Genomic DNA, 23,752 nt, shown 5'->3' on the forward strand with positions numbered 1-23,752 from the left:
TTATAGTGATCAGCCTTTTGTGCCTAACTTTTAGATTTTTGGAACTAACTACTATAAAATCGTTCAATTAAAGATCTAACTTAGCTTTATATTGATAAGAATAGACACATTTAATAAAGCATTATTATAATAATACAAGCTAATAATATACTTAGCACTAATTCCTGCTTAATTGATGATGATGTATATGACGCAATTTCGCATCTTAATTGCAATAGACATTGTATTGTACGTATAATTAGAAAGTGCATACAAAATTAAGACTATGTAATTGTAATCTGCTACGAAACTGAAATTATTATTTCGTCCGGGAATACCCCAGATCTTTGTGGTTATATGCGTTAACCACTCCACCACAAGTGGTATTACTGATGTTTTTATTAAAGTATATTTTATCAAGCTTCTCTTTCGCATGAAAATCAGATCATCATGAGAACTTTTTAACACGCCACATTTAGGTAGTCTCAGTATTTAAAGCAACTGTAGTTACAAATATTAAACATTCGTTATTCCGCAAGAAATTTTGGGATTTAATGAAGGATGATGTGTAGTTTTGTAGTATTTAAACAACCATCAGCAATTTACTAAAAGTAAAAGTAAATTTAAGATATTTAGTAATCTCTAATAGTAGAATAATTTAACAAAATGTACGATTCTCTTACAAAGTTGGAAAGTGGGTGATACGTCAGGGTTTGTATTTGGGGTGAGCTTATGATGCAACACTATGGATATACTTAATTTTTTTACTATAACAAACTGGCAGGGGTCTTCTTGAGTGATACCGCCGCACATAGGCACTTAGGTAGGTTGCATAAACCCAGGTTTACTTCATTGTTAAATTTAGTTTTTTATTGTTAAAACCTTTTGAAATTTTATAACCTTAGTTTACCTGTTTTATAAGCCTTAAAACAATATAACAAAATAAAGATTTTTTTAATTGAGTTAAAAAAAGATTAACTTAAAATATCACTGAATGCATTTTGTAACTCTTAATCATTAACTAACGTCAGCGTAGGGATATGCTATGAGCAGTATTGGGGAATTAAATAAAACAAAATTGATTTTTAATATTTAATAAAAATCTCTTTTGACTTGAACACAATCACTAAATTACAGACAAATGTGTAACATTGATTATTCGTTTTAACATCAGTCGAGTTTACAGTACGTACAAAATAATAACTCGCTGATTAGAACAATTATAAATACTATTATACATTTTATTATATAAAGCGTGATAAATAAAATATTTACAGTGTTTTGATCACATTGATAACTTCATAATGCCTTCTTCATGCTACATTGGTTCGGCATTATATGAAAGCGTAATATTATTTATTTCATAATATCGTGTGTATTAATTTACATAGACAGTATTAATATATATTTTAAAACAAAAACGTGGACTGTACACCGCGTTACTATGATTCTTATTTTTTTATAAATTAACAGGAAATGCCAGCGATACTTTAATTTTTAATACAATTTCCATGTAAAATAGATACCATGGTGACAAGTATAGTATGATGATCCGCATCTTATAATTACGTTGAGTTTCGTATGGTACATAGAATTTTCTTTATAATTACAGTGTAATCTCCATGTAACGTCTTGATTTAACGACAAACTCCCTAAAGTGTCGAAATCACTAGGCTTTGGTTGGTTTATCTTGTCTTCCATACAAAGCATTACGCTCAAAAAAGTACTTTTTAGTTGCCGAGCTTAGGTAAAACTGCAGAACTGTGTACGGTATTTTGTTGATTTATTGTCGTTGCCCGTAATAAACTCGACTATCGGCATCATACGTACCCAACAAACTAAGAAATCCGTTCTTTTGTTTACAAATTGGGATTGCTTGAATGTGATTTATCACGAAGATGCCTCAATATAAAAAAACAACCTAATTTCTGCTGCAGCAATAAACACCAGGCAAAAATAACAACATACGCAATAGCGTTCAAATAAGAATTTTGTTTTATGTAATTCCTAGTCTGTAAAAAACTTGTTCTTTTTCTAATACAGATTTTTCTTCTTTACATTTAACTCTTTGTAACGTCCAAATATGCGAGTGCGTTATATAGAGTTTACACTTGAACTATTATTATTACACAGAGAACTTAATATAAAAGACCAATTTGTTGACGTATTGAGTAGGTTTATAAAATAACAAAATTACTTTCAGTTCTACTTTACACCAAGAGTATTTTAATGGCAGCAATTGTATTTACATAACCATATATCTATTTACATAATATACAAGTTCCAACAACTATAAACAATTTCTGATACAATATTCTTAAGTTACGGTTATGTTGGACCATAAAATTTATTAAAACTGCAAGCCTTCTCAGAAAAAATTACGCATTTTTATTCAAAATCTCTCATATATTTTAACATTCTAAATTCCTTGTTTTATGAAAAGAAATGTCATTTTTAGGTCTTAAAATTAGAAAACCAATTTTTGCAAATAGTCTTCCTTGTCTATCTAACTGTCATTATGTTTCACAATTTATATAAATTTCATTCACGCTGATATAAAACTATTTCGATCTAACAGTCATGACGTCGTCTTTAAAACTCAGTTTATTATATTTTATACTATATCGAAAACTTTACTGTAACTGCAGCTTATATTTGTCAGCAAAGCACCAAATATATGTAAAAAAGCCGAAAACAACGTGATTATATTTGTAGAAAATACTTTAGAGCCTTTTTTTTAATCAACGTTTAATATGAACTGAAACTTCAGCCTTTCTGGTTTATCAACAATTACTGTTTCTATGAAACTTGCTTTTTAACGTATACTTGCCTTTATTTACATTATTTACAGGGTCTTTAAGACTGATTTAATATAAGACATATTTTCGCTACTTGATTGGAATGTCCATAAATATATAGTAATGTCCAAACATATTTAAAAGGAAAATAACCTTCCGATAGTTATAGCGGTGATTGTCAAAAATTATCAACGATGGATTATCCCATTAGCATAATTAAATTAACTTATAATTTTCAAAAAGCTTACAATTTTGTAATAATATCAATTTGTTGCCCGTTTAGGAATTGTAAAACATATGTTTTATCTCATTTCAAAATCGATTTAGCGACTCACAGACTGTTAAATTTATTTATTTATAATTGTTGTATCCAAATATTCAGCTCTGTGCTAGGGAATCCAACGGCACCACCAGTTTTCCGTTTGAGTAGCTGAAACAAAGAATAATATTAATTGATTGAAGGTAAAAGTCATAACTTTGAGAGCCTTTTAAAACCTTGACGAGTAATAAATAAGTTGTAAGTGCGTGCTCCTATTTCACCATGCCTCCTGCTGATAGAGGATTTGTCAATCTGAGACAAATCTTTGTATTAAATTTATTTAAATTAGTTAAGATGTCATGTGGAATATGGTGTAATGGTTGTAGCTCCTTACAAACATTATGTAAAACAGAAAATACTTGGTGATTGAAAAGAGAGAGTTTATTGCCATTTCTTCTCTTCCGTTTCACTCCCTGAATTAGAGCACTGGCAGTAAATATAAAATTAAATGCATTTAATGTATTTTTTTAAAAGTAATTTTTTTTTCAATCAATAAAAAATTAAATTAAAATGAAAAAGTGTTTATTCATTTTAAGTACAACCTTTCCTAGGTGTAAGATTTAGAAACCCTTTTAAGTAAAAAATAGCTATATAATATGTATATTTCTTTTTTTGACGTTCATAAGTGTACATTGCGTTGCTTATATGTATAAATGAGTTTTGACTTGACTGAAAACAAGTAACAAATGACGGAATTAAATTACCTAACAATGTGCATGTGTACTTGTGCGAAAATTTAGGAAAATACCTGTAAGGTATAGTGGCTGTTCTGGATTTAGCTCTGCTTGGCCTACAGGCTTCATCTGGAACCAAGACAATTCCACTTCAGTTTATAAAAGAGCGACTACTAAAGCAACGAAAAATAAATCAAATGTATGTGTATGAAAAGTTGGAGAACATTAGCTGTTTATCGACATGGATTATTAACTAGAAGTGCATGCTTCATTGTAGAGTAACGTAACAATACTTAAGACAAAGTTTGCAGAAGTAATATCTGCGATACCTTAATGAGAGAAGTTTGTATGGAGTTTGTAGCGGTTCCTCCCGCCGCATCTTTGTTAGGATTCGCTTTGGTTCTCGGGAGAATCAGCCAGTTTATGAGTTGATAGATAATGAAACAACCAATAAATTTGGTTATAATTTTAAGGCTGTGTTCCATTTACGGAAAGAAACGAGGACGCGCTCCGATACATTGTATTGGTCTTTGATGTTATGATTTTATATGAATCAGATATCTTCGGCGCCTACAGCTATGGGATATCTTTTACAGTGGAATTGAAGTGTTGCCTTACCATTGACCGGCTAACATCGTTGAGAGAGGCACGCATCGCATTTGACGGGCTCAGGTCTTCGCTTGCCTTGAGAGCCCTGCGATCCGGATTTACGCCGGAAAGTGTACCTAACGAGCAGACCTGCAATAAAACGGCGTACCGTTAACAAAACAAACAAAATACAGCGAGCGCGTCCAAACGAAATACGCCCCTAGGCAGACGAAAGCAGACGAAAAAGATTTCATGACTCGATACCACTAGGATTCATTTGCGTTTGTGGGAATGTAATGTATGTAGGATTTTTCGAGTAATTGGAGTGTTACTAAGTATGTACTTGAGCTAAATACAGAATGAATGAAAAGTTTATGAACAAATCAAAATATTTTTTTTACGCTTGTGAAGTAAGGCATGATTAATATAAAATAAAATGAGAGCATAATCAAGGGATTGGATGAAATCGTTTCAACTCACCAGTAAGTCCGGCTTTGTTAATGCTGTTAGAACTTGAAAAACCAGATATCTTTTTCCATGCTTTCTTATTCCAAAAGCCTGTTGACTTTGCGTCACCACAACTTGAGCTACGAGGTGACGGAATGTCTCTAGGGCATCGTAATTGACAATCGTCAGCACCTAAGATTCGAACTCCAGCCCCGCGGGTTCCATAGGCCACAGCAGGTAAATGGGGCACAGAACCGGTGGGTTTTCTTCGCAAGCTACCTACATAACTAGCACCGCTACTACTTCCACTAAAACCACTGTCTAAATCTGGAGGATTACAACTTGCTGGTGATAGAAGTTCATCCGTAGGCCCCACTCTCAATAGTTCCTCAATATTGTCTCTATCTTCAGCTCTTTCCGAGTCAGGTGACTCGCATTCAGGCATAAGCATAGCTTCTACACTTAAGTTTAACTCGCCTAATATTCTTTTATGTCTTGATTCTACTCGACGTACTTCTTCTTCGACAACACTTCTGTCAAGGGAAATAAGAGATTGCCTTGGAGCGTGTCTATGTTTTGGACATGTTCTTGAACCATCTGTAATTTCTTCATAAATATTTTCCTCTGTACCGTATCGTGTTACGTAATTATGGCGAGCAGATCGCTCTCTCGGTAAGCCGCGTCCACGTTGTCGATTCGCTTTTCTCGATGACGATGGCATTGATAAATGATGGTCATAATAGGCGTATGAATAATCGACGGGCTCAAATCGCTCCATAGTAGCAGCAATATTGCTACGGTTCCATGATTGCGATGGTTGATCGCGTAATAAATTTATACCGGCGAGTCGGGCGGGTAAAATTTCATCAAGATCACGTGCACATCGCTCATCGAGAGATTGCGCACCATCGTCTTCTTCTCGCCTGTGTTTTCTGTGCGGTCTACGAGTTGTTTGACTACGTGGATGTCCTCTATCACTATCTGAGCCATGCTCATTATAGTCTGGAGTGTGACTCCGATGAAATTCTGAACGATGCTTATTACAGTCACTTGTGTGATTATAGTTATGTCTCAGACTATAGCTTGAATTACCTTCATAATCTGAGCGATCATAACAAGGGCTATCATCAGCATTGCTACTATGGGCATGTGGACAGTCTGCCGCAATGCCCGATTCTGATGAGGGATAGTCGTGTACTTCGGCCGTTGTGAAAACTCTTTCATCCGGGCGAGCCGGTTCTGACACTGCATGTCGATGATGAGGCCGGGGCCTTGTGTTTTCTCTGCAGCTCGCAAATGTCCTCTGCAGAGGCGTTTGATGATATTGAAGACAACGAGAGTTGAACACCGCCTCCCCAGACTCGTCGGGGCTCGGCGGCGCACTGCGTGATTCCATGGCTCATCCTCTCATGTCAACATGTACCTGTAAAAACAAACAACTACTCAGTAAAAATAAACAAAAAGAAAATGTAAATAAAATTTTGCAATAATGTAAGTAAAAGCCCGGGGGCATTGAATCCGAAATTACAAGCCCCTGATAAGGGTAGGGTAAGTGACGATCAACACGGCAGCCGACGTCGATATATCATCATCAGTCGCCGCGTAATAAATTGGGGCTTTGCTCCGTGTTTATTGTTGCATATTGTATAAATAAAAATATTTAATATAATATGTGAGATATGTTTGTGCGATTCTTGTTGGATATAAAATAGACAAGAATAGTGAATGGCAATTGAAATATACGTAAAAAAACAAAATAAGAGGGTTTGTGAAAATTATGCAAAGTATAATGATAACAAATCTTATTAGAGAATAATACCGCATAGCAATTTTATTGCGATCTCGCTTAAAGTTATTGTACGCATTCCAGACCAATTTATTACGATAACGATAATAAGTGTCCCTGAACTAGACGCCGAGGGAGCGAGGTTTACCCTCGAGTGTCGCCCGTTGCCATGACAACGGATCTGTTCCCGTGGTATTGTGGCGCTTCCGCCCAATATTCCTTGCATCTAAATCATCATCAACGTTGGGAATAAGGGCCCGTTGACCGCTCACAATGACAATTTGTTGTAATACGCTGAGATTTCTCGGCCCAATAAAGACATCCTATCAGGGCTATGGTACAACTATCTAGAACTTTTTTATGACCATGTTGTCTTATGATAAATTGTTGATTTATAAGAGAGCACTGTAAAATAAGCACACTACTCAACAACACTTTTACTCATAAGTGTAAAAATTATAAACGATAGAAGTTTTTTTTGATAAAATTAAAAACGCTACTTAAAATATTTGCTTGATAATCTTTTGTTTTACATTTACCTGGCAATTATTTAATGTTATTGCGTTCTTTATAGCTCCGTGCCGCGGAAGACCACCGTGGTTAATTCGGTAATATTAATTTATCGGTTGGCAACACTTACAAAACCAGCTACTTACTGTTTTATTGAATTAAGCATGATTTATAATTGAATAATACTATTATTAGATTCCTACACGACATTGGGGACTCGAGACTTAAGGATATATACATTTTTATAAATAAAATAAATTGTTTGATTGATGCTAATGAGTAAAATACATGTAACTTAATTTGCATAAGGAATATACGCCCGATCGTCGCCCTCAGAAACGGCTTAACCGTTTTTTGTATATTTGATGGACATGAGAAAGAGCTAAATACTAACATTGTATACCAGGTGATTAAAGAGATTTCTATTTTTATCAATATTCTACGATGTACAGTCAAAATCTGTTATAACGACATCAAAGTGTCGTGAGGCGTTGTTATTAACAACCTAATATAATAGAATTCAGCCGGGACCTTTGATTTTGGTCAATAAAACCGGTATATTGTTATAAACGATGTCGTCGTTAACGGTTTTGACTATATTATCTACTAACATAATTCAAACATTTTGCCTAAGTCTTAAATTAAAAAAAATCCTATACCGCGACGGCGCATGTGCAATAGTTACTCATTTGACTCCTTCGTTGTGAATTGTTACGAATTGACTCTGACAACTGCCCGAAGTGGGATAATCGGGTCGAAGAAGGGAATAGTTTATAAAAGACGTTGTAACACATGCGCACGGGCAATTCCTTTGTTCAAATAATCAAGTGATAATTGGAATGTTTAATTTTCTACCCTAAGAACTCGATCTACAAAACAACTAACTTTTACAATGTGTATTAAAAAAGAATATTTTTATTTTACCGACAAGATCAGTTGTAATAAAAGTATCTATGTATTTGTAAACACAGAATATTATTACAAAGCGATATCAGCACATTTTGCCTCCCCATCCTCCCTCGCCATATAGACAAGTTATGAGCCTGGTTTGGGGTAAAAATATGCAATATTGCTTTTCAAGTCACATTCACGATCGAATATATTTTAAACATCGCTTGAACTTTCTCTTATTCAATTCTAAAAAATATTGCTTCGCAGCCTTTAAAAAACGACTCGTAACATTTACGAGTGGTTATTTTAGTTAACAGTTAGTAGCGCTAATATCATTTATCCACAAACAGGTATATGCTCTTTTATTAGAGTTTTAAAAGTTAAAAACAACATTTTAGTTCGGGGCCTCAGATTTCTGTATCTGCTTCATGATTATTTGTTACTCTAATAGGCAAGTAGGTGATCCTTCTGTGTATGACGCACGCCGTCAATTTTCTGGATCTAAGGCACTTGTCTTTACATTCACCGTTCAAGCGTATGTTAAATGCGCACTTAGAAATAAATTCTATTGGTGCACAGGGATCGAACTTACTACCTCAGGGATGAAAATCACATGCTGAAGCCACTAGACCAACACAGCTCCTTTACTAATGTCAAAAATAATCAAATGTATGGGCAAAGTATTTTTTTATTTTATAGAACACTGAGCAAACGGGCAGTAAGCGTACCTGGGCTGAGGTGAAGTGCGATGCCTACCTTTTAAGAATTGGTACGTTCTCTTCTTAAAGGACTCTAAATCCAATTGGTTGGAAAATAGAAAACTGTTATATACGGATGTTTTTCACACAAAATAGAAAATCGCTTAAATTCGGCAAGACTTAAATAATTTACTTTAGCTTATTCCGTCGGGATTTTACCGCTATAATAAAAAAACAATCAATCATAGCTTGATAAGATAATGAGGCGCGTTTATATTTTTATGCACCCCTCGTTGTTTTAATGAAATGGGAATTTGGGGCACGCAATGGTCTATAAAATACATATTTAGAATATTAATATGTTTCCGCTACAGTACCTTAGTGGGTAAATGAAATTAAAAAAATCAGTGATGCTACAATGGCATCTGATTTCTGTTTCTGTTTCATTCTAATAGACAAGTGATCAGCCTGTGCCTGATAGATGCCGTCAACGTTTTTGGTCTAAGGCAAGCCGATTTCCTCACGATGTTTTTCTTCACCGTTCGAGCGACTATTAAAGACGGTTTAACATATTATATCACAGATTTTATCATATACATTTCAATATTAAAATTGAACATAATTAAATGAAAAGGAGAGCAACTGGCGGCCTTGTCGCTTTCGAGCGATCTCTTCCAGGCAACCACTGTAAGTAAAGGAAAAAAAATGAATTAAATTACATAAGGTAGGCAAGAAGTGCAAAAACACCTATTACACATAACAAAAAAATAACTAAACTAAACTGATACAGGATACATGAAAAACAAAAAGTGCACATGAATCATGATAATTTAATTCAAGATCAGTCTCACGTCAAAGATTATATTTTATGTTAGACTATTACTGCTTATTAAAATTAGTAATGGCCGCACGAGTGTATCATCACTGATGTACTTTCGTGAATCCCGCTCGATCGTTGAAAGGAAATAACTAGATGAAACCAGTATATCATAGACTCATATCGGTGGGTCAAGCACGCCTGCTAACCTACTTACCTATTAAGAAAATTAGATTATCATGAAACAAATACAGATATTTGAGGCACAAGATTGTAGCACTACTTGTATTTTATTAATCACAGTTCATAAGCTTAATTAGATTAGAAGGATTTAAGTTAAAAAATAAATTATACATGTATACGAAATATATTTTTTTTTTGTATTTTTTGTTCATAAAACAAAGAGCAAATGGGCAGAAGGCTCAGCTGATGTAATCCATTAAGTGATATCATGGACATTCCTAATGCCAGAGGTCTCGTGCGTTGCCGGCCTTTTAAAAACTTTTTAAGTATCCTTTTATTTCAATCCATTTACATAGAACGGTAGTTATACATAAAAATTAGGATAATATTTAAGAAAATATAGATATTTCTTTCATGTTAGGTAGTTTTTTTTTGGTAGAAAAGGCATCTGGAAAAGCGTGCCCATGCAATAGGCACACATCTCACTTGACATTAGATGTGTTTGTGGCCAGCTATCCAGTTCTGAATATAAAAAGTATTGGCATTTCGGGACGCCCGATATAAGTGACAACTTGAACTAATCTTAGTTAAACTGATTATTTCTGTAATGTTCCCATAATCTTCATCTTTCTTCTTCATATATTAATGATATTGTCAGAGTGAAGAAAATGTCTTCACTCTGTCAACAGTACATATCAACGCACACTAAACACTGAGTAGAGGGAGAAGAAAGCGGCTGTCGAAATACGCCTAGCGCTGCGGGTTAGAGTGAGAGAGATAGAACCCGTTTACCCATAAGAAGTTATCACAAAAAAATCACACACATACGCGTTCAGAGTACTTTATTTTAATGTACATTTTATTATACGGTACAAATTTAAAACATTTTTTCTAGTTTCGAATGAACATGGTTGTGAATTTATAATTATGTTAAGATTTTCAGTCTTTTAGAATGTTTTCGCTGAGAATAGAAATCGATAATGATCCTAATCCTTGGGATTGATTTGCTCCAGTTCAAACAATTTGTATTAAAATTTGGCGATTGAAAAGAGTGGCGGAAATTTTTTTGCCAGTTCTTCTTACCCGCTTTACGCCCTTGACTTGCGAACTGGTTGTAAATGTAAAATTAACTTGTTTTTTTGACGTTAATAAGTGTACATGTTTACCTATATGAATAAAGATAGTTTCAGTATGATATATAGATAAATATTTTCCCATATTTATTGCATAATACCACTATATTGTCTGAAACAATTTCCAGTAAATATCAATAAAAACATAATGAGCCGGTAAATAATATGATACGGTCGAGAATTGTACTTTTTACAATGGTTGTAATGAGAGCGTGCGTGTCGAATGTCATCTTGCTGACTCACTGATTGATTTCGGCTCTTTTGTGTTGGCTTTTGTGCCGAAACCATCATTATAAAATGTTACTAGTATTATATATTAGAAACAAAAACCTCGGCCATACTATGATGTATGTCGAGATAAAGTTGACGTTTGGAACGTGTGACATCAACTCCATCTGGAACGGATTCTGTTTCAGTAAAATAAGCATTAAGCTAAAAAATATGACTAACCTTAATATTTATACTTTCCTAACACTAAAGATATTTTTTTAGATTTATATGTAAATTGATTGGCTAGGTCTATATTTTCCATGGTATGCCGAACCACCTGGTGCCACAGGCTGGAAAACGGTTTCAAATTTATTTCGTACTTGGAATACGCAAAATCAAGTAGGTTAAATGTTTACAATTAATTTTTTTTAGTCAGACACTCCAAATATGCCACCATATCTAGACGATAAAAATCTAGATTTTTACTTGTAAATGTGTGACATATAATATGTTATATGGATTATACAAATTATCGACTTTTGTAACTTGACGTCACATTTGTACCGTTATTGTTTCCATAGTTACGATTCTATATAGTAACCATTATCACGTAAGTATATATATATATATATATATAAATTAAGTATATTATATATATAATGTACGCGTGTATATCACTGAACTTCTTTTAAACGGCTGTACTAATTCGAACAAAGAAATTTTGTTTGCGTTTGGGTTGCGCCCTGGATGGTTTATATTCACAACTCAGACGACAGATGGTGCTGCAGTCCGGTCATTTATCTATACACCAAACAAAAACCTAGTATATATATAAATCTACTGAGCAAGATTTCGTAATTAATCTACCTTTTTGTATGGAAGAAGTTTGTACAGGGCAACGTCTGTCGGACCAGGTAGTGTTCTATAAAGTTTAAGTTTTATTAACATTATTTAAATCTAGATCATTTATCTAAGTTTAAGAGGGAACCTAAGTATAGGTTCTATAAGGGTCGTTAATGTTGTATTTGATTGTAGATGAATGGTTTTAAAAGGAATAAATGTAACAAGATAAAAAACAATAACAGGGCGGTTAGTTGAAAGCCTCATAAACTAACAAACGCTACAGCGAACCAGTTAATTTAGTACTAAAAAGTCTATTCAAAGAACACACTGGGGACGCATTGACTAGCTATTTTAGTGTTGCCACAGTATTAAATAGTATTGATGAAAAACCAAACAATTTTTAATTTATATTTTATATAGCTAAAGTACCATAAATTCTTACGTACATTACGATTAAGTTGAGTTCCATCTGATATCAGTTTCTCAACCGGTGGTTTCTTATGGCAGTTTTTACCGCGCAGCACCAATATGGCACCAGCAGCTGCCCACTGAAGCATTTCAGAACCAATCCGACTTAGGGTCTATCAAGAAGAGTGCGTACCAATTCTTTGAAGGCCGGAAACACTTGCGAGCCTTCTGACAATGTAAGTGTCCATGGGCCTTGTCATCAGGGGAGCCATCTGCCCGTTTGCCCCCTTATTTAAAAAAAAACATGTGTTTGTACTCATGTACACGCGTTAGAAGTTTTTGACATAACAAGATAAAAATCTTTTTAAAAATTTTATCTTCGCCTTTTTCTGTTTGTAGAAAAAATGACATTACCTAACAATAGAAAAAAAGGTAATATTAATTATAATAAAACAACGCATTATCTAGTTAGAGTTTATTTAAATATCACAAAAAAAATATTTCTACATAATTAAAGAAATGAACATTTTTTATTGTAAAATGGCATAGTTATAGCGTCGGTTTCGGTCAAACTTCATGGTGTCGGTATTTTGTGACGGTAAAAGAAGTATAACTCTAACATTATTAGTTATTCCGTTCGTAAAATGATTTGGTATTTAAAAGCTACATTACTCAATTGTCTGTCATTAAATATTCCTCCTAAGCATTAAGCAAATCTTCGTATCATAATCCCAATTAATATTCATAACTGTTAAATTAAGTCCGTTCTATCGATTCTAACAGGATTTGTTTTTAGTAAAGGTTCCTTCAGAAGACTTGGATGTTATAATAAATCTTGACACATGACACAATTACAATAAAAAAGTATATATATACACATCTAATTAATTATAACTAAATTAATCAATAATTAAGGATGTTTTAATATCTATCGCGGCAAGGGCAGACGAAAAGGGCGTCTATTGGAGTATTATAAAATCAATCACCGGTTTTACAGCTTCTGTCTCGGGACTCGTCTAGAAAAGCTGGGCTTAGGTTGCAAAACGGTTTATATTTATTGCCGAAGTCGACCAATTTATATAAAACGTTGTTTGTGTGACTATACAATATTAAGTAAAATCGCATTCAGAAGAAACGTAGTTCGCGGGGGCGGCTAGTATATATATAGTTTTTGTTTACATTCCTTCTTTTTTCTACACTAATGTATAACTAAAAATAAACTCGAGTATATTTTCTTTCATGACATAATTAATGAAAAATTGCGGATGTCGTTTCTACGAAATGACCCGACGAATTGGCCAAGCTATAAAATGTACAGTCATTTGCAATTCAACGTTCATCACTTTGTGTTATGCCTAATAAAATTTACATATTTAAATTAAACAGAGGAATAACAAGATACTTTAGAACGAGCCTATGTCGACTAAAAGCTTTCTTTTTCACAAAAAACCGTTTCACGGAAAATCTTCAGCCTCAGACAACTGTACTATGTCAGTATATATCTCTTGTTCACTAACCACGTCTAACATTAGCTACTATTCTACTAAATAATTTGAAAAAAATTACGATTATTAATTTTAAATTTTACCACACCGGTGAAATTCTAATAAGAGGGTACCTGCAAAATAAATATATTTTCCCGACAAGTATTATTTCTAATTAATCATGTATTATTTTCTTATCTCTTGTCGCATTGGAACATACAGTGACTTTAAACATTATTTCCGTAAGTCGATATAACGATATTAAACTTTTAAAACAAAGGGGATTTAGACAACTTGCAAACACAAAGTAAATATCTGAAATTTCAAAATTATCACACTGTTCTTTGAACTTTGTGATAAGCCACTGACAGTCTGCCCTTCGGCACCAATCAGTCTACGATAATAAATAATAGGCAAATTATCTTCGTACATGCAATAGTAAAATACATCATATTTATGCTGCTATGTTTTTTATTAAGAATGAGAAAGTCATCAAGGTGTACTTGTCATTTGAGAAAGAAATCTGTATTTATTAAATAAAAAATAAATAATAAATACTCAATAAAACGGATTAAAAAAAATTCTATTAATATTTTTTTTATTAAGTGATCGTGATTTCCGATAGGCTATTTTCAAAAAATAATATTCAATGATAAATTAGTTGTGTTGTGTGCTGTAATGTTTTATTTTGTTTGGTTTGTGTCATATTTTTTATCAGTTTGGATATTATGTCCAAAGTATTTATTTTATGTGTTTTTTTACTGTGTAAGGAAATAAAATAAATATATTAGATATAGAGATATCTGTTTTGTTTTATTTAAAGTTCAAGTTCAAGTTCGATCTAGTTATTTCAATATCCAGCACCCGTACGCTGTAACTTCTAATAAGGATACCAATATCGACGTGTTAATGCAATTTCGATGTAGTTCTCTCAACATTCGTAGAACTACTCTGGCAACCCTTGAATCGCGCGGTGCAAAAACTTAGCATCTCTCATTTTAGCTTTGGATAATGACTTCAAATTAGGTGTCCAAGTATAGATACAATAACTATTTGTTTACGTAGTAGTTTGTACCATAAAAGGTAATAATTTTTTTTTTGCTAAATATGATTTAGTTCACATATTTTAGAGTCTACTTGCTATTATGAATATGCTTTGATAATTTTGTTTTATTTTACAAGAATAACTTGTACCAAAACTTTGTATAACGCGGTACGAAAACTCGTTGTCCGAATCGCTATTGAGGTAGTTATATTTAACAGAAACCAATGAATGACTAAAAAGGGCAGGTTAAGATGGGCCAAGACAGTAATAACCGTCTCTGAATGACATGGATTAATCTTTGATCTTATTCGTTTGAGTTGTAAATCTTGATGTTTACTTGTATCTGATATCACTAGCATTAGATTTTGCCAAAAGAAATGTCTTTGATAGTAAAAAAAATCGTATCATGAAACCGAAAAAAGTCTTATATTTTATTTTAGATTGACCACGTCCTACGTCACAGACCAATCCCAAAATTCCTCCAAGAAAAGCAAGCCCTCTGGCATTGAGAGTGGTCATGAGCCATCACATAACTTCACATAATTCTCTCGACCGTTTGGCTTGGCTACGGAACATCCAAGAGCCGACAGAGCTCACTAGAACAATTGTTAGATTGACAATGATAATAGAGTTTCGGTGAGTATCTGTAGTGACTACAAGTAAGAGGAGAACAGAAGAATTCGTATTTATATCATATCATGTATGTAGTGTCTGTAAAACTCTTATTATCGCGAAGTATTTTTTTAGCCTGTAAGAAACCTCAACCTTTTACACCTTGCTCCATCATCATCTTTTATAGGACAGAAGGTCATGAGATTTGAACCGACGTCCAAGGATTCCTACAACCTTGTTCCCTCGAACCTCGAAGTGTCACACACCAGATTATAGCGATAAAAATATGAACACAGTACGTCAATATTTGTACTATACTAATAATTTTCGCACGATCTATCTTATTCTCTTATTGTAATTGGGGTAAATAAGCCTACGGGACGCCCACAGCTCATGGACACCCATTTTAGTATATTTCCGGCCATTTCACACTTTTCCCCATTTAACACGTGCACGATTTAATAAATGTCTAAACCATAATTCGTTACGTTAAGCTGTGTAAATCTGATCACATTTTTCCAAAATCGATTAATGATGTTACACAAACATTTACTTCCGTAATCAACTAATGCATTATGTAAAGAAGGGTGGTGTTTCTGTTTAGGGTGCGGCCGGTGACACACAAGTCACTGTACTAATGACCCACTCTTTTTTGAGTGTTATACAATCTATTAAGTTTTGTTTTTGAATGGTATATATGTACTGTTCGTATATTTCGTTTTTTTATCGGGTCTACGGGTCACCCAAAAAGGGCAGGAATCGCAGACCGACAAGGAGTTACCGGCCTTTGCGGGAGGAGTATATACGTAGTTTAATCAACTATAGGTCTTATCTCTCAGGGAAGATCCCCACTTGACAGAAGATTGACTTCACTAGTTCGCAAAAGAAAGTGTCTAGTGAAGCGGACTGTGGAAGACCACTCATCAAGGTGATGCTGATGAAACTTTGAATTGATACGGCTCGTAGTTTGAAACGAGGTAAGAGGAATTCACCCAAACAACTCTTCAGAATTGTAATTTTGTAATTTTATTGGAAAATTTCTTTATCGATAAGTAGGTAATCTTTCTTAAATAAATATAAAAAAAATATTTTATCATACATCGTTAAAAGGAAGGAAGAAGCAGTACATGCAAGCGTTAATTGCGCAGTAAAAATCTATTAATGCTCAACCGAGGTCCGAACCCACGACTGTCCAGGACACACACGTATATAATAAAATACACTAAATTAATTCTTACACAATTTCTTAAGTAAAGGTCCTTTAAGTTATATCAGCAAGATTCGCTGTTTACAATATATTACTCAAAATGCGTTTAAGATTCCGATTTCTTGCGAGACACTTGGAACTGATAAAATTCATGAAGCCAAGGGTTAGGATGCGAAGTGGGCAATCAATCATGTCCCATCAGAATTTGATGTTGACATAAAATGGACGAGAAAATGATTGATGCATCGCAGAAACGTCGTTTTCTAGGAATAGCATGTTAATTGAATAACTTACACTGCTAATAATAATTTCATCTACAAAGCAATTTACTACACTCGTAACTTATTATGATGAGCAGTGATTACAACGGGTTTTATCCATGGGTCCGTAGGTTCGATCCCGACTCGACTAAGTGTCGATGTACGTTTTTAAAACCCGTACGACGAAGATAACATCATGAGAAAACCAGAATGCTTTAGAATTAAAAAGTTGACGATATGTGTCAGGCACAGAAGGTTGCCTTATATAAATAATCACAGAACAGATATAGAAATCTAACCTAAAAGGTACAGCGCCATTTAACGTTAATCAAGTCTTCTAGAGTGATATATAGTGAGTCAGCTAGTCATAATATAAATTACAATGGTAATAAATATCTATATTTAAATGCAAAAGTGTTTCAACAGATTTTTATGTTTTGATTGTTTATACAAGTGCAATTTGGATTCAGTTATATACTTTACTACTACTTAAAAATAATAGGCCCATGAACCCTGGCCTTGAAAGTAAATTGTATTGAAAGTCGATTTTAATTATCTTATATACGACAAAAACGACGAAACAATAATTGTAAGTCATGGGTGCGGTGGATTCTTCATAACATGGCACGGGGCAAAAATATGCGGAATAATCTAGAATCATATTCATTATGAGATAGTATTTGTATATTACCCGCCGCAATCGCTGGCCCATAGCTCGTTTGACTGCTGATCAGGTGGCAGATGGGGTCAAAAATAAAATACTGTTACTGTTCCTTAGAAAAATTGGAATTATATAGACAATGGTATGTAAGAAATAAAATAAAATACGTTTATTATGAAACATAAGGTAGACAGGTATCACTAATTCCACGTCATTAAATTTGAAACTGTAGGCATCGCTACTCATCGGCAAAGAACACAGGGGGTGTAGGCCAAGAGATAAAGCCGGCGTAAAACTCTCGGTAGGTACACTTTTCAAAAGGCAAATCATCAAAAAGCATTTATTTTAAAACAAATATAGCAAATTAATTAAAAGTAGCCTGCCTAGCACTAGTCCCAGTCCCTTTTATCAACTAGATAATCACTAACTTTAAGCTTTTCTTTTAGTACAAGATTGATGTGTTAACAAATTTCGTTTAGTTAGTAAATAAAGGTACAAATTTCGCGTACTCTAATGTTTAGAACTATAAAGACACTAATAGCACGTACTTAGTATAATTTTAACCTTTATATAAACTTAGTACTTAGCAGATCCCAGGCTGTCAAATGAAATTTATAATTTATTCCGTTGTATGAACTCCTAACGAAACTTAAATAGAATTAGCGCAATCGTTCGGAAAGTTCACTTTGGTTAACTATTGATTTAAATAACCAGATAATTAACTATTGAGAATAATAAATAATAAGCTGTGGTGAGGTTTTTTGAGTTTCTTTCATCATTTGTTTTTATAGACGATTTCATCGATTTTTGGAAGACATCCTAAGAATGTTTGCGGTATGAGCAAGATAAAGCACTTACTGATTACTGCATGAGTAGAATGATATGTTTATTAATAGTAATTCGCAAATGCAGGTCTAAAATAAACACTCTAGCATCGAGAGTGTCCATGGGCGGCGGTATCACTTAACATTAGGTGAGCCTCCTGCCCGTTTGCCCCCTGTTCTATAAAAAAAAAGGTATAAAATGGTCAATTTCAGACAGTGGACAAAATCGCGCGAATAGTCACGCCTTTCCGGAAAAATGAACTTCTCATGAAATTTAATGTGGAAATGTCTTGAAACGAAGCCAAACCTTCGTCTGAATTATTTATGTGGCACTATTTTAATACCGTCGCTGTTCATTACAGTAGTGTTTGTTAATTTTATATGCAAACGCCTTGACTGTTTTACAATTAAAATTTGTATTTTAAGTAGTATTTTTATTATCGTTCGCTACTAGAATTGTTAATGATCAGTGACCAAATCAAATCAAAAATCATTTATTCATATAGGTGACTTAATGTACACTTATGAACGTACGAACGAAAAAAAAAGAAATATACATTAAATAATTCTTATTTTATATTTACTGCCAGTTCTCAAATCAAGGGCGTAGAACGGAAGAGAAGAGCTGGCAATAAACTCTCCGCCACTCTTTTTAATCGCCAAGTTTTTTTTACACAATGTTTGTAAGGAGCTGCAACCATTACACCATGTTCCATATAACATCTTGAGTAATAATTGATGGCTTCCATGTCATGGCTGTGGCTGGTTAACTTTATACGTCATACAACAAAGCTTCAGAAGAAAACTCCTAGAGGTTCGGTTTATTTGAAAAAAAACTACATACTATCTTGTACAGACCGCTGCCTAAGAAAGTATAATAAAAATTCACTCAGTGTGACGATAGTTTTGTTACCTTTGAGTCAAAATTTTTTATTCAATAACCTATACTATAAATAAAACAGCTATAATGTTAGAAATACTGGTAAATTTGTCGTCAAAATGAGAAAAAAAAATGCTTCACAAGAAATATTTTACTATGATTCACGTATAAAACTTATATTTGCTGGTAGTAGGTAGAGACATGAGGGCGTTAGTACTATCGAAGTAAATCAATCGCCTACACAAGGATGTGCAGCCTCTTGTCAAGAAGTATAAAGAAACTCAGTGGCGCGGGCGTCGATGTGACGGTAATGTAGATCTGACAAGAAATATATGAGAGACATATATTTTGCATGGACATTATAAATATGTACAATTTGAATGACTTTATGTTGTGCGCTTTGAACAGTTTTATGCAATCATTATATTAGAAAGGTCATTAGTGTATCTGTTTGTATATTTAATTATCCATAAATCATAGAACGAAAACCTTGGTGGGAATCGTGTAACACCCTCGGCAATTATTTGCAATTTAGCATAAAATATATATTTATGCATTCTTTAGTGAAACGAAAAAAATAATAATATATAGTATAGTAATAGTATTAAAGTGCTATCTCCTTTGGAAGGTTGGCGATCATTATATCTCCTTTCTCAGCCATAATGATATCCGGGGGAATATGTGGTGATTTTCCGTTACCTTCCACTTCGCTGTTTGCTCGTCCTACAATATGACTAACGACTGTACAGGCATACTAAACTAAAACATACAAATCTCTAAACTGAGATTAAATAACTTCAATTTACCACATTTCTATAATCGAGGTTTTAACAAAAACCCAGTAATTTTATACATAATAAGAAACATCTGTAACCGGAAGCTTTAAAAATGCGACCACTTAGCAGTTAGAGCATTGTACATTTCGCTATTAGGCAGGTTAACGCAAAATTCAATAGAAACGGTAAATAATTCGAGGTTCGCAGAAATATCGGTAAGTCAACGTGAACGCAGACGAAAATGTTATGTAAACATCACAGTATCTCCGCTCCCTGGCCTCGGGTCGCTCTACTGAATAAATAACGCTGTAGCGAAAGCAAACTCAAACAAAAGTAAATTTATTCACCAAATACGACGATTAATACACGATCTCGGACAGATTTATATTTCTACAGGATCACCGACAAACCGGTATACGGAGTTTGTACCGCTTTATAAAACTTATACTGAAACGAAAGTAATATTCAAATATCTAAGGTCTATAATTTTATTATATAAACCCTCTTACAACAATCCTTTAAGCTTATTTATTATGTCATATATAACTTTCATTTGTTTAAACTTAGACTATACTAGACGTACGAGAATCGAATTTCGAGATAAACTTGAATCGGAATATTCAGAAAGTACAGTGAATGCAGTTTTTCGTTTTGCAGTATAAAATAAAAATATTCGAGTGCTACATTAGACATAATTTCTTTTTTTGACGTTCATAAGTGTACATTACGTTACCAACATGAATAAATGATTTTGAATTGATAACATTCTTTAGCGATCTACGTCGTCGATCGGTCGAGTACAGATGACACCGCGAAGTTAATCCTCTTTCAAATTCTTGTCTCTGTCTTTTCAAATAAATTTAGCGAGTATTATTTCATAAGTATTAATTATTTCTTAAAGTTATACCTTTAGATGTGATTAAAAGTACATACGAATCCAAGAAAATTACGTTTGTTTTTACTTCTCTGAAGCCGATACAAAGCGGTATCCAAACCGGTTCCTCCCCAAGGCTATTTATCCACGGTATTGTTTGTTAGTGTGGGAATTAATTTTGAATTACGTTAAAGATTAAAATTGAAGATGTACCTTTTATTATTCTTAAAAATATCCTCTGGCAGTTAGATCAAAGCTGTATTTTATTGTAACTTCAAAGGCACGTCAATAAGTTTACATAGTTGGTTTTTGTTCAAAATTTGTTGTTTCAAGTTATATATTTTTTGCAAAGAACTCTAAAGTTTCTGTTTTACTGATAAAACAAATATTAAACAGGTAATTTAAAAATTACAATAAAACATCACAATTTGATTTTCATACAGAAAAAACTTAAGTAATCTTAAAAAATTGAAAAAATCTTAAGAAATAATAAAAAACCTAATAAAACCGTTCTTTATACATTAAAAGGTGCTGATAGAGTGGCTATAAATATATGTCATAAAATGGATATAAAATTCGGGCGCACTCAATATAATGATATTAACATTGTGCAACTAATAAATCATAAATGTAATTTCTTTTCTTTTCTTTTGTATATACATACATAAGTACCGTCTTAATCCTATCTTAATTTCTGTAATCTTAATTTATTTATTATTTATTTAGTATCTTAAAAGATTTAATAAAAAAAAATAACCCAGCTTTTCCACTTCCGCGGAAATGACCGAAGATCACAAACGTAATCTCTGAGAGGCAGACTCTTTTATAATTTATTTTTAGTACTTAGTTACTTGTCAAGTATCTACCTACCTACTATTCTCAGTCTTGAGACTGGAAATTGAAAATCGGTTTCATGCCATATGTAACATACTACACATTTGTTACCACATAAATAGTAAACCTTTCCAGAAACACATCGATCTTCATTAAATTTTCCGATATTCCATTAAACATTTTCCATAACCGCAGCCTGAGTGAAAGAGTAAATACCGTGTTACTGTCATAAAGGAAAATCAGCTTTGGGCGGAAATTGAAGTTCCGTGGCCCGGAGCGCGCGGGCGCAGACCGGAACCACCGCCATTAACCTCACTCCTAACAGTGTATGCAATTACAGCAATTACCTTACATTATCATATTTAAATTAAAAGGCAATTTGCAATGTCCGTCACTTTTTTATAAGGGTGAAAAAGCGTTTGAATATAATGTTTTACTACACTTTAAAAAGCTTAAGCAATTCACAAAATATAAGTTTTTTATAGATCATATTATATTAATTGCAGGCCTCTAAGATTTTTATAGAGAGAGGCCTGCGCCGGCTTCTAAAGCACACAGATCTGTAAACACACACAGTTGAAGTGGTCATATTGGGAGAATAGGAGAAGAGAGAAGTTAAAGTGACGTATCTCGGTGCAAGCGGCAGCCACGCCCACACAGTGAATCCTAGTATGGGGGCCAGTGCACTTTACAAAAAGTGTTTCATTCTTTCTTTCTCCTTCTCTAGATGTGGCCGTGGAGAAGTGGTATCGCACGATCGGCGTTCTCTCATTTCGATGGTCACTCCAGAAGAACTATTGATATCAGTCCACTAGTTTTTGAGTTAATTCATTACAAACGTACAAATCTTTCCTCGTTATAGAATTAGTATATTTATATATCTAATAAGAACACACTACTTAAGAAATACTTTGCATGGAACTGTTGATTTATTGTAATTATATAATCTCGTTTCTTCTTAACCAACTACATTACCGCAATGGTTTTTTTTGTACGAGCATGTGAAAAATGCTAACAGAAAAAAGCTCGCGACTTAGATTACCTAACTAATGAGGAAAAATAAAATGTTACTGTTGAAAATTATGTGAGGCATAACGAACATTCTTCCTCCCTTGACATTTATACGTTGCCTAATAAACATAAGAACTCAAAAGGATTCGTAGAACCGTTATCAAAGCTAATTTCTACGTATTTAAATCAACCGTAGGTACCACGAGAAACTTTTATTTACAAACCAGCTACTGAAATTTACAATAAAAATATTTTCCCACATTTAAATTTTACCCTTTTACGGGCTAAGATAAATAAATTGTGTGCATGTGGTATTTGTTATAAACAACCGAAACTTGTCCTACCATGTGTGATGTTCAAATTGAAATTGTTTGTATATAGTTGAAAGTCGCTAGCCGGTTTGATATTTCTTTAAATTCAGTTTATCGAGAATTCTATCTACTTCTATCTGTTCTTTAAGAATTAGTTTTAGTTTCCTATGTATAGTTAGTGGGTCTTGTGATACTAATAGAATGAAAATTATTAAACACATAAATTGAAATGAATGAAAATTAATAAACACAATTAAATTCTGATATCGATTATTGGACGAAAGAGCTATGCTTTTACTCCGGCATCGGTTTATTTGAAGTCAGATATACAGCCTTACTGTGCATTGAAGGCTTAGTGGCTAAGCGGGTGATTTTTAACCCTTTAACGGTTTAGGAAGGAAAACTGTGTGAGGCTAAATTTTTCTTTATATGTGCGTAACACTGGCTCATATGAAACACATCTTTTCTCGTCATACAATTTATCATAATTCTGTGACAAATTTTGTTGAATAACAGTTTCATACCGATGTTTTCCATGAATCATGAGATAAGAAAAAGAAATGGTACATAGGTCTACATAGCTGAGTTTCAAACACACGTTCTCAGGGTCTGCACTGCTCTTTTAGTCTAAAAGGGTAATAATATCGAAGTTTTTACAAAGTTTGAAACGTTATACAATTATGTAAAAA

At 33.5% G+C, this 23,752-nt stretch overlaps 1 protein-coding gene across 5 annotated transcripts in view; it reads right to left on the bottom strand.

Moving 5' to 3' along the window:
- Window positions 1-1,057: 1,057 nt before the first annotated feature.
- LOC110992381 overlaps window positions 1,058-23,752 on the bottom strand; it is a 104,985-nt gene continuing 82,290 nt past the window's right edge. Inside the window, exons 3-6 of one of the 5 annotated variants that reach the window (XR_002600158.2) lie at window positions 4,839-6,228; window positions 4,389-4,508; window positions 3,845-3,899; window positions 3,146-3,207 (exon numbers count right to left, since the gene is read on the bottom strand). Coding sequence is in view for 3 of the 5 variants with exons in the window: in XM_022258173.2 (XP_022113865.1) it covers window positions 4,399-4,508; window positions 4,839-6,201 (1,473 nt within the window). In the remaining 2 variants the exon portion in view is untranslated. Of the gene's footprint in view, window positions 3,208-3,844; window positions 3,900-4,388; window positions 4,509-4,838; window positions 6,229-23,752 lie in introns of all 5 variants that reach the window. The other 4 variants (XR_006750642.1, XM_022258174.2, XM_022258173.2 and 1 more) reach the window with 4 other exon arrangements.

Source organism: Pieris rapae, chromosome 14, assembly GCF_905147795.1.
Source record: "Pieris rapae chromosome 14, ilPieRapa1.1, whole genome shotgun sequence".
In the NCBI taxonomy this organism is placed as follows: domain Eukaryota; kingdom Metazoa; phylum Arthropoda; class Insecta; order Lepidoptera; family Pieridae; genus Pieris; species Pieris rapae.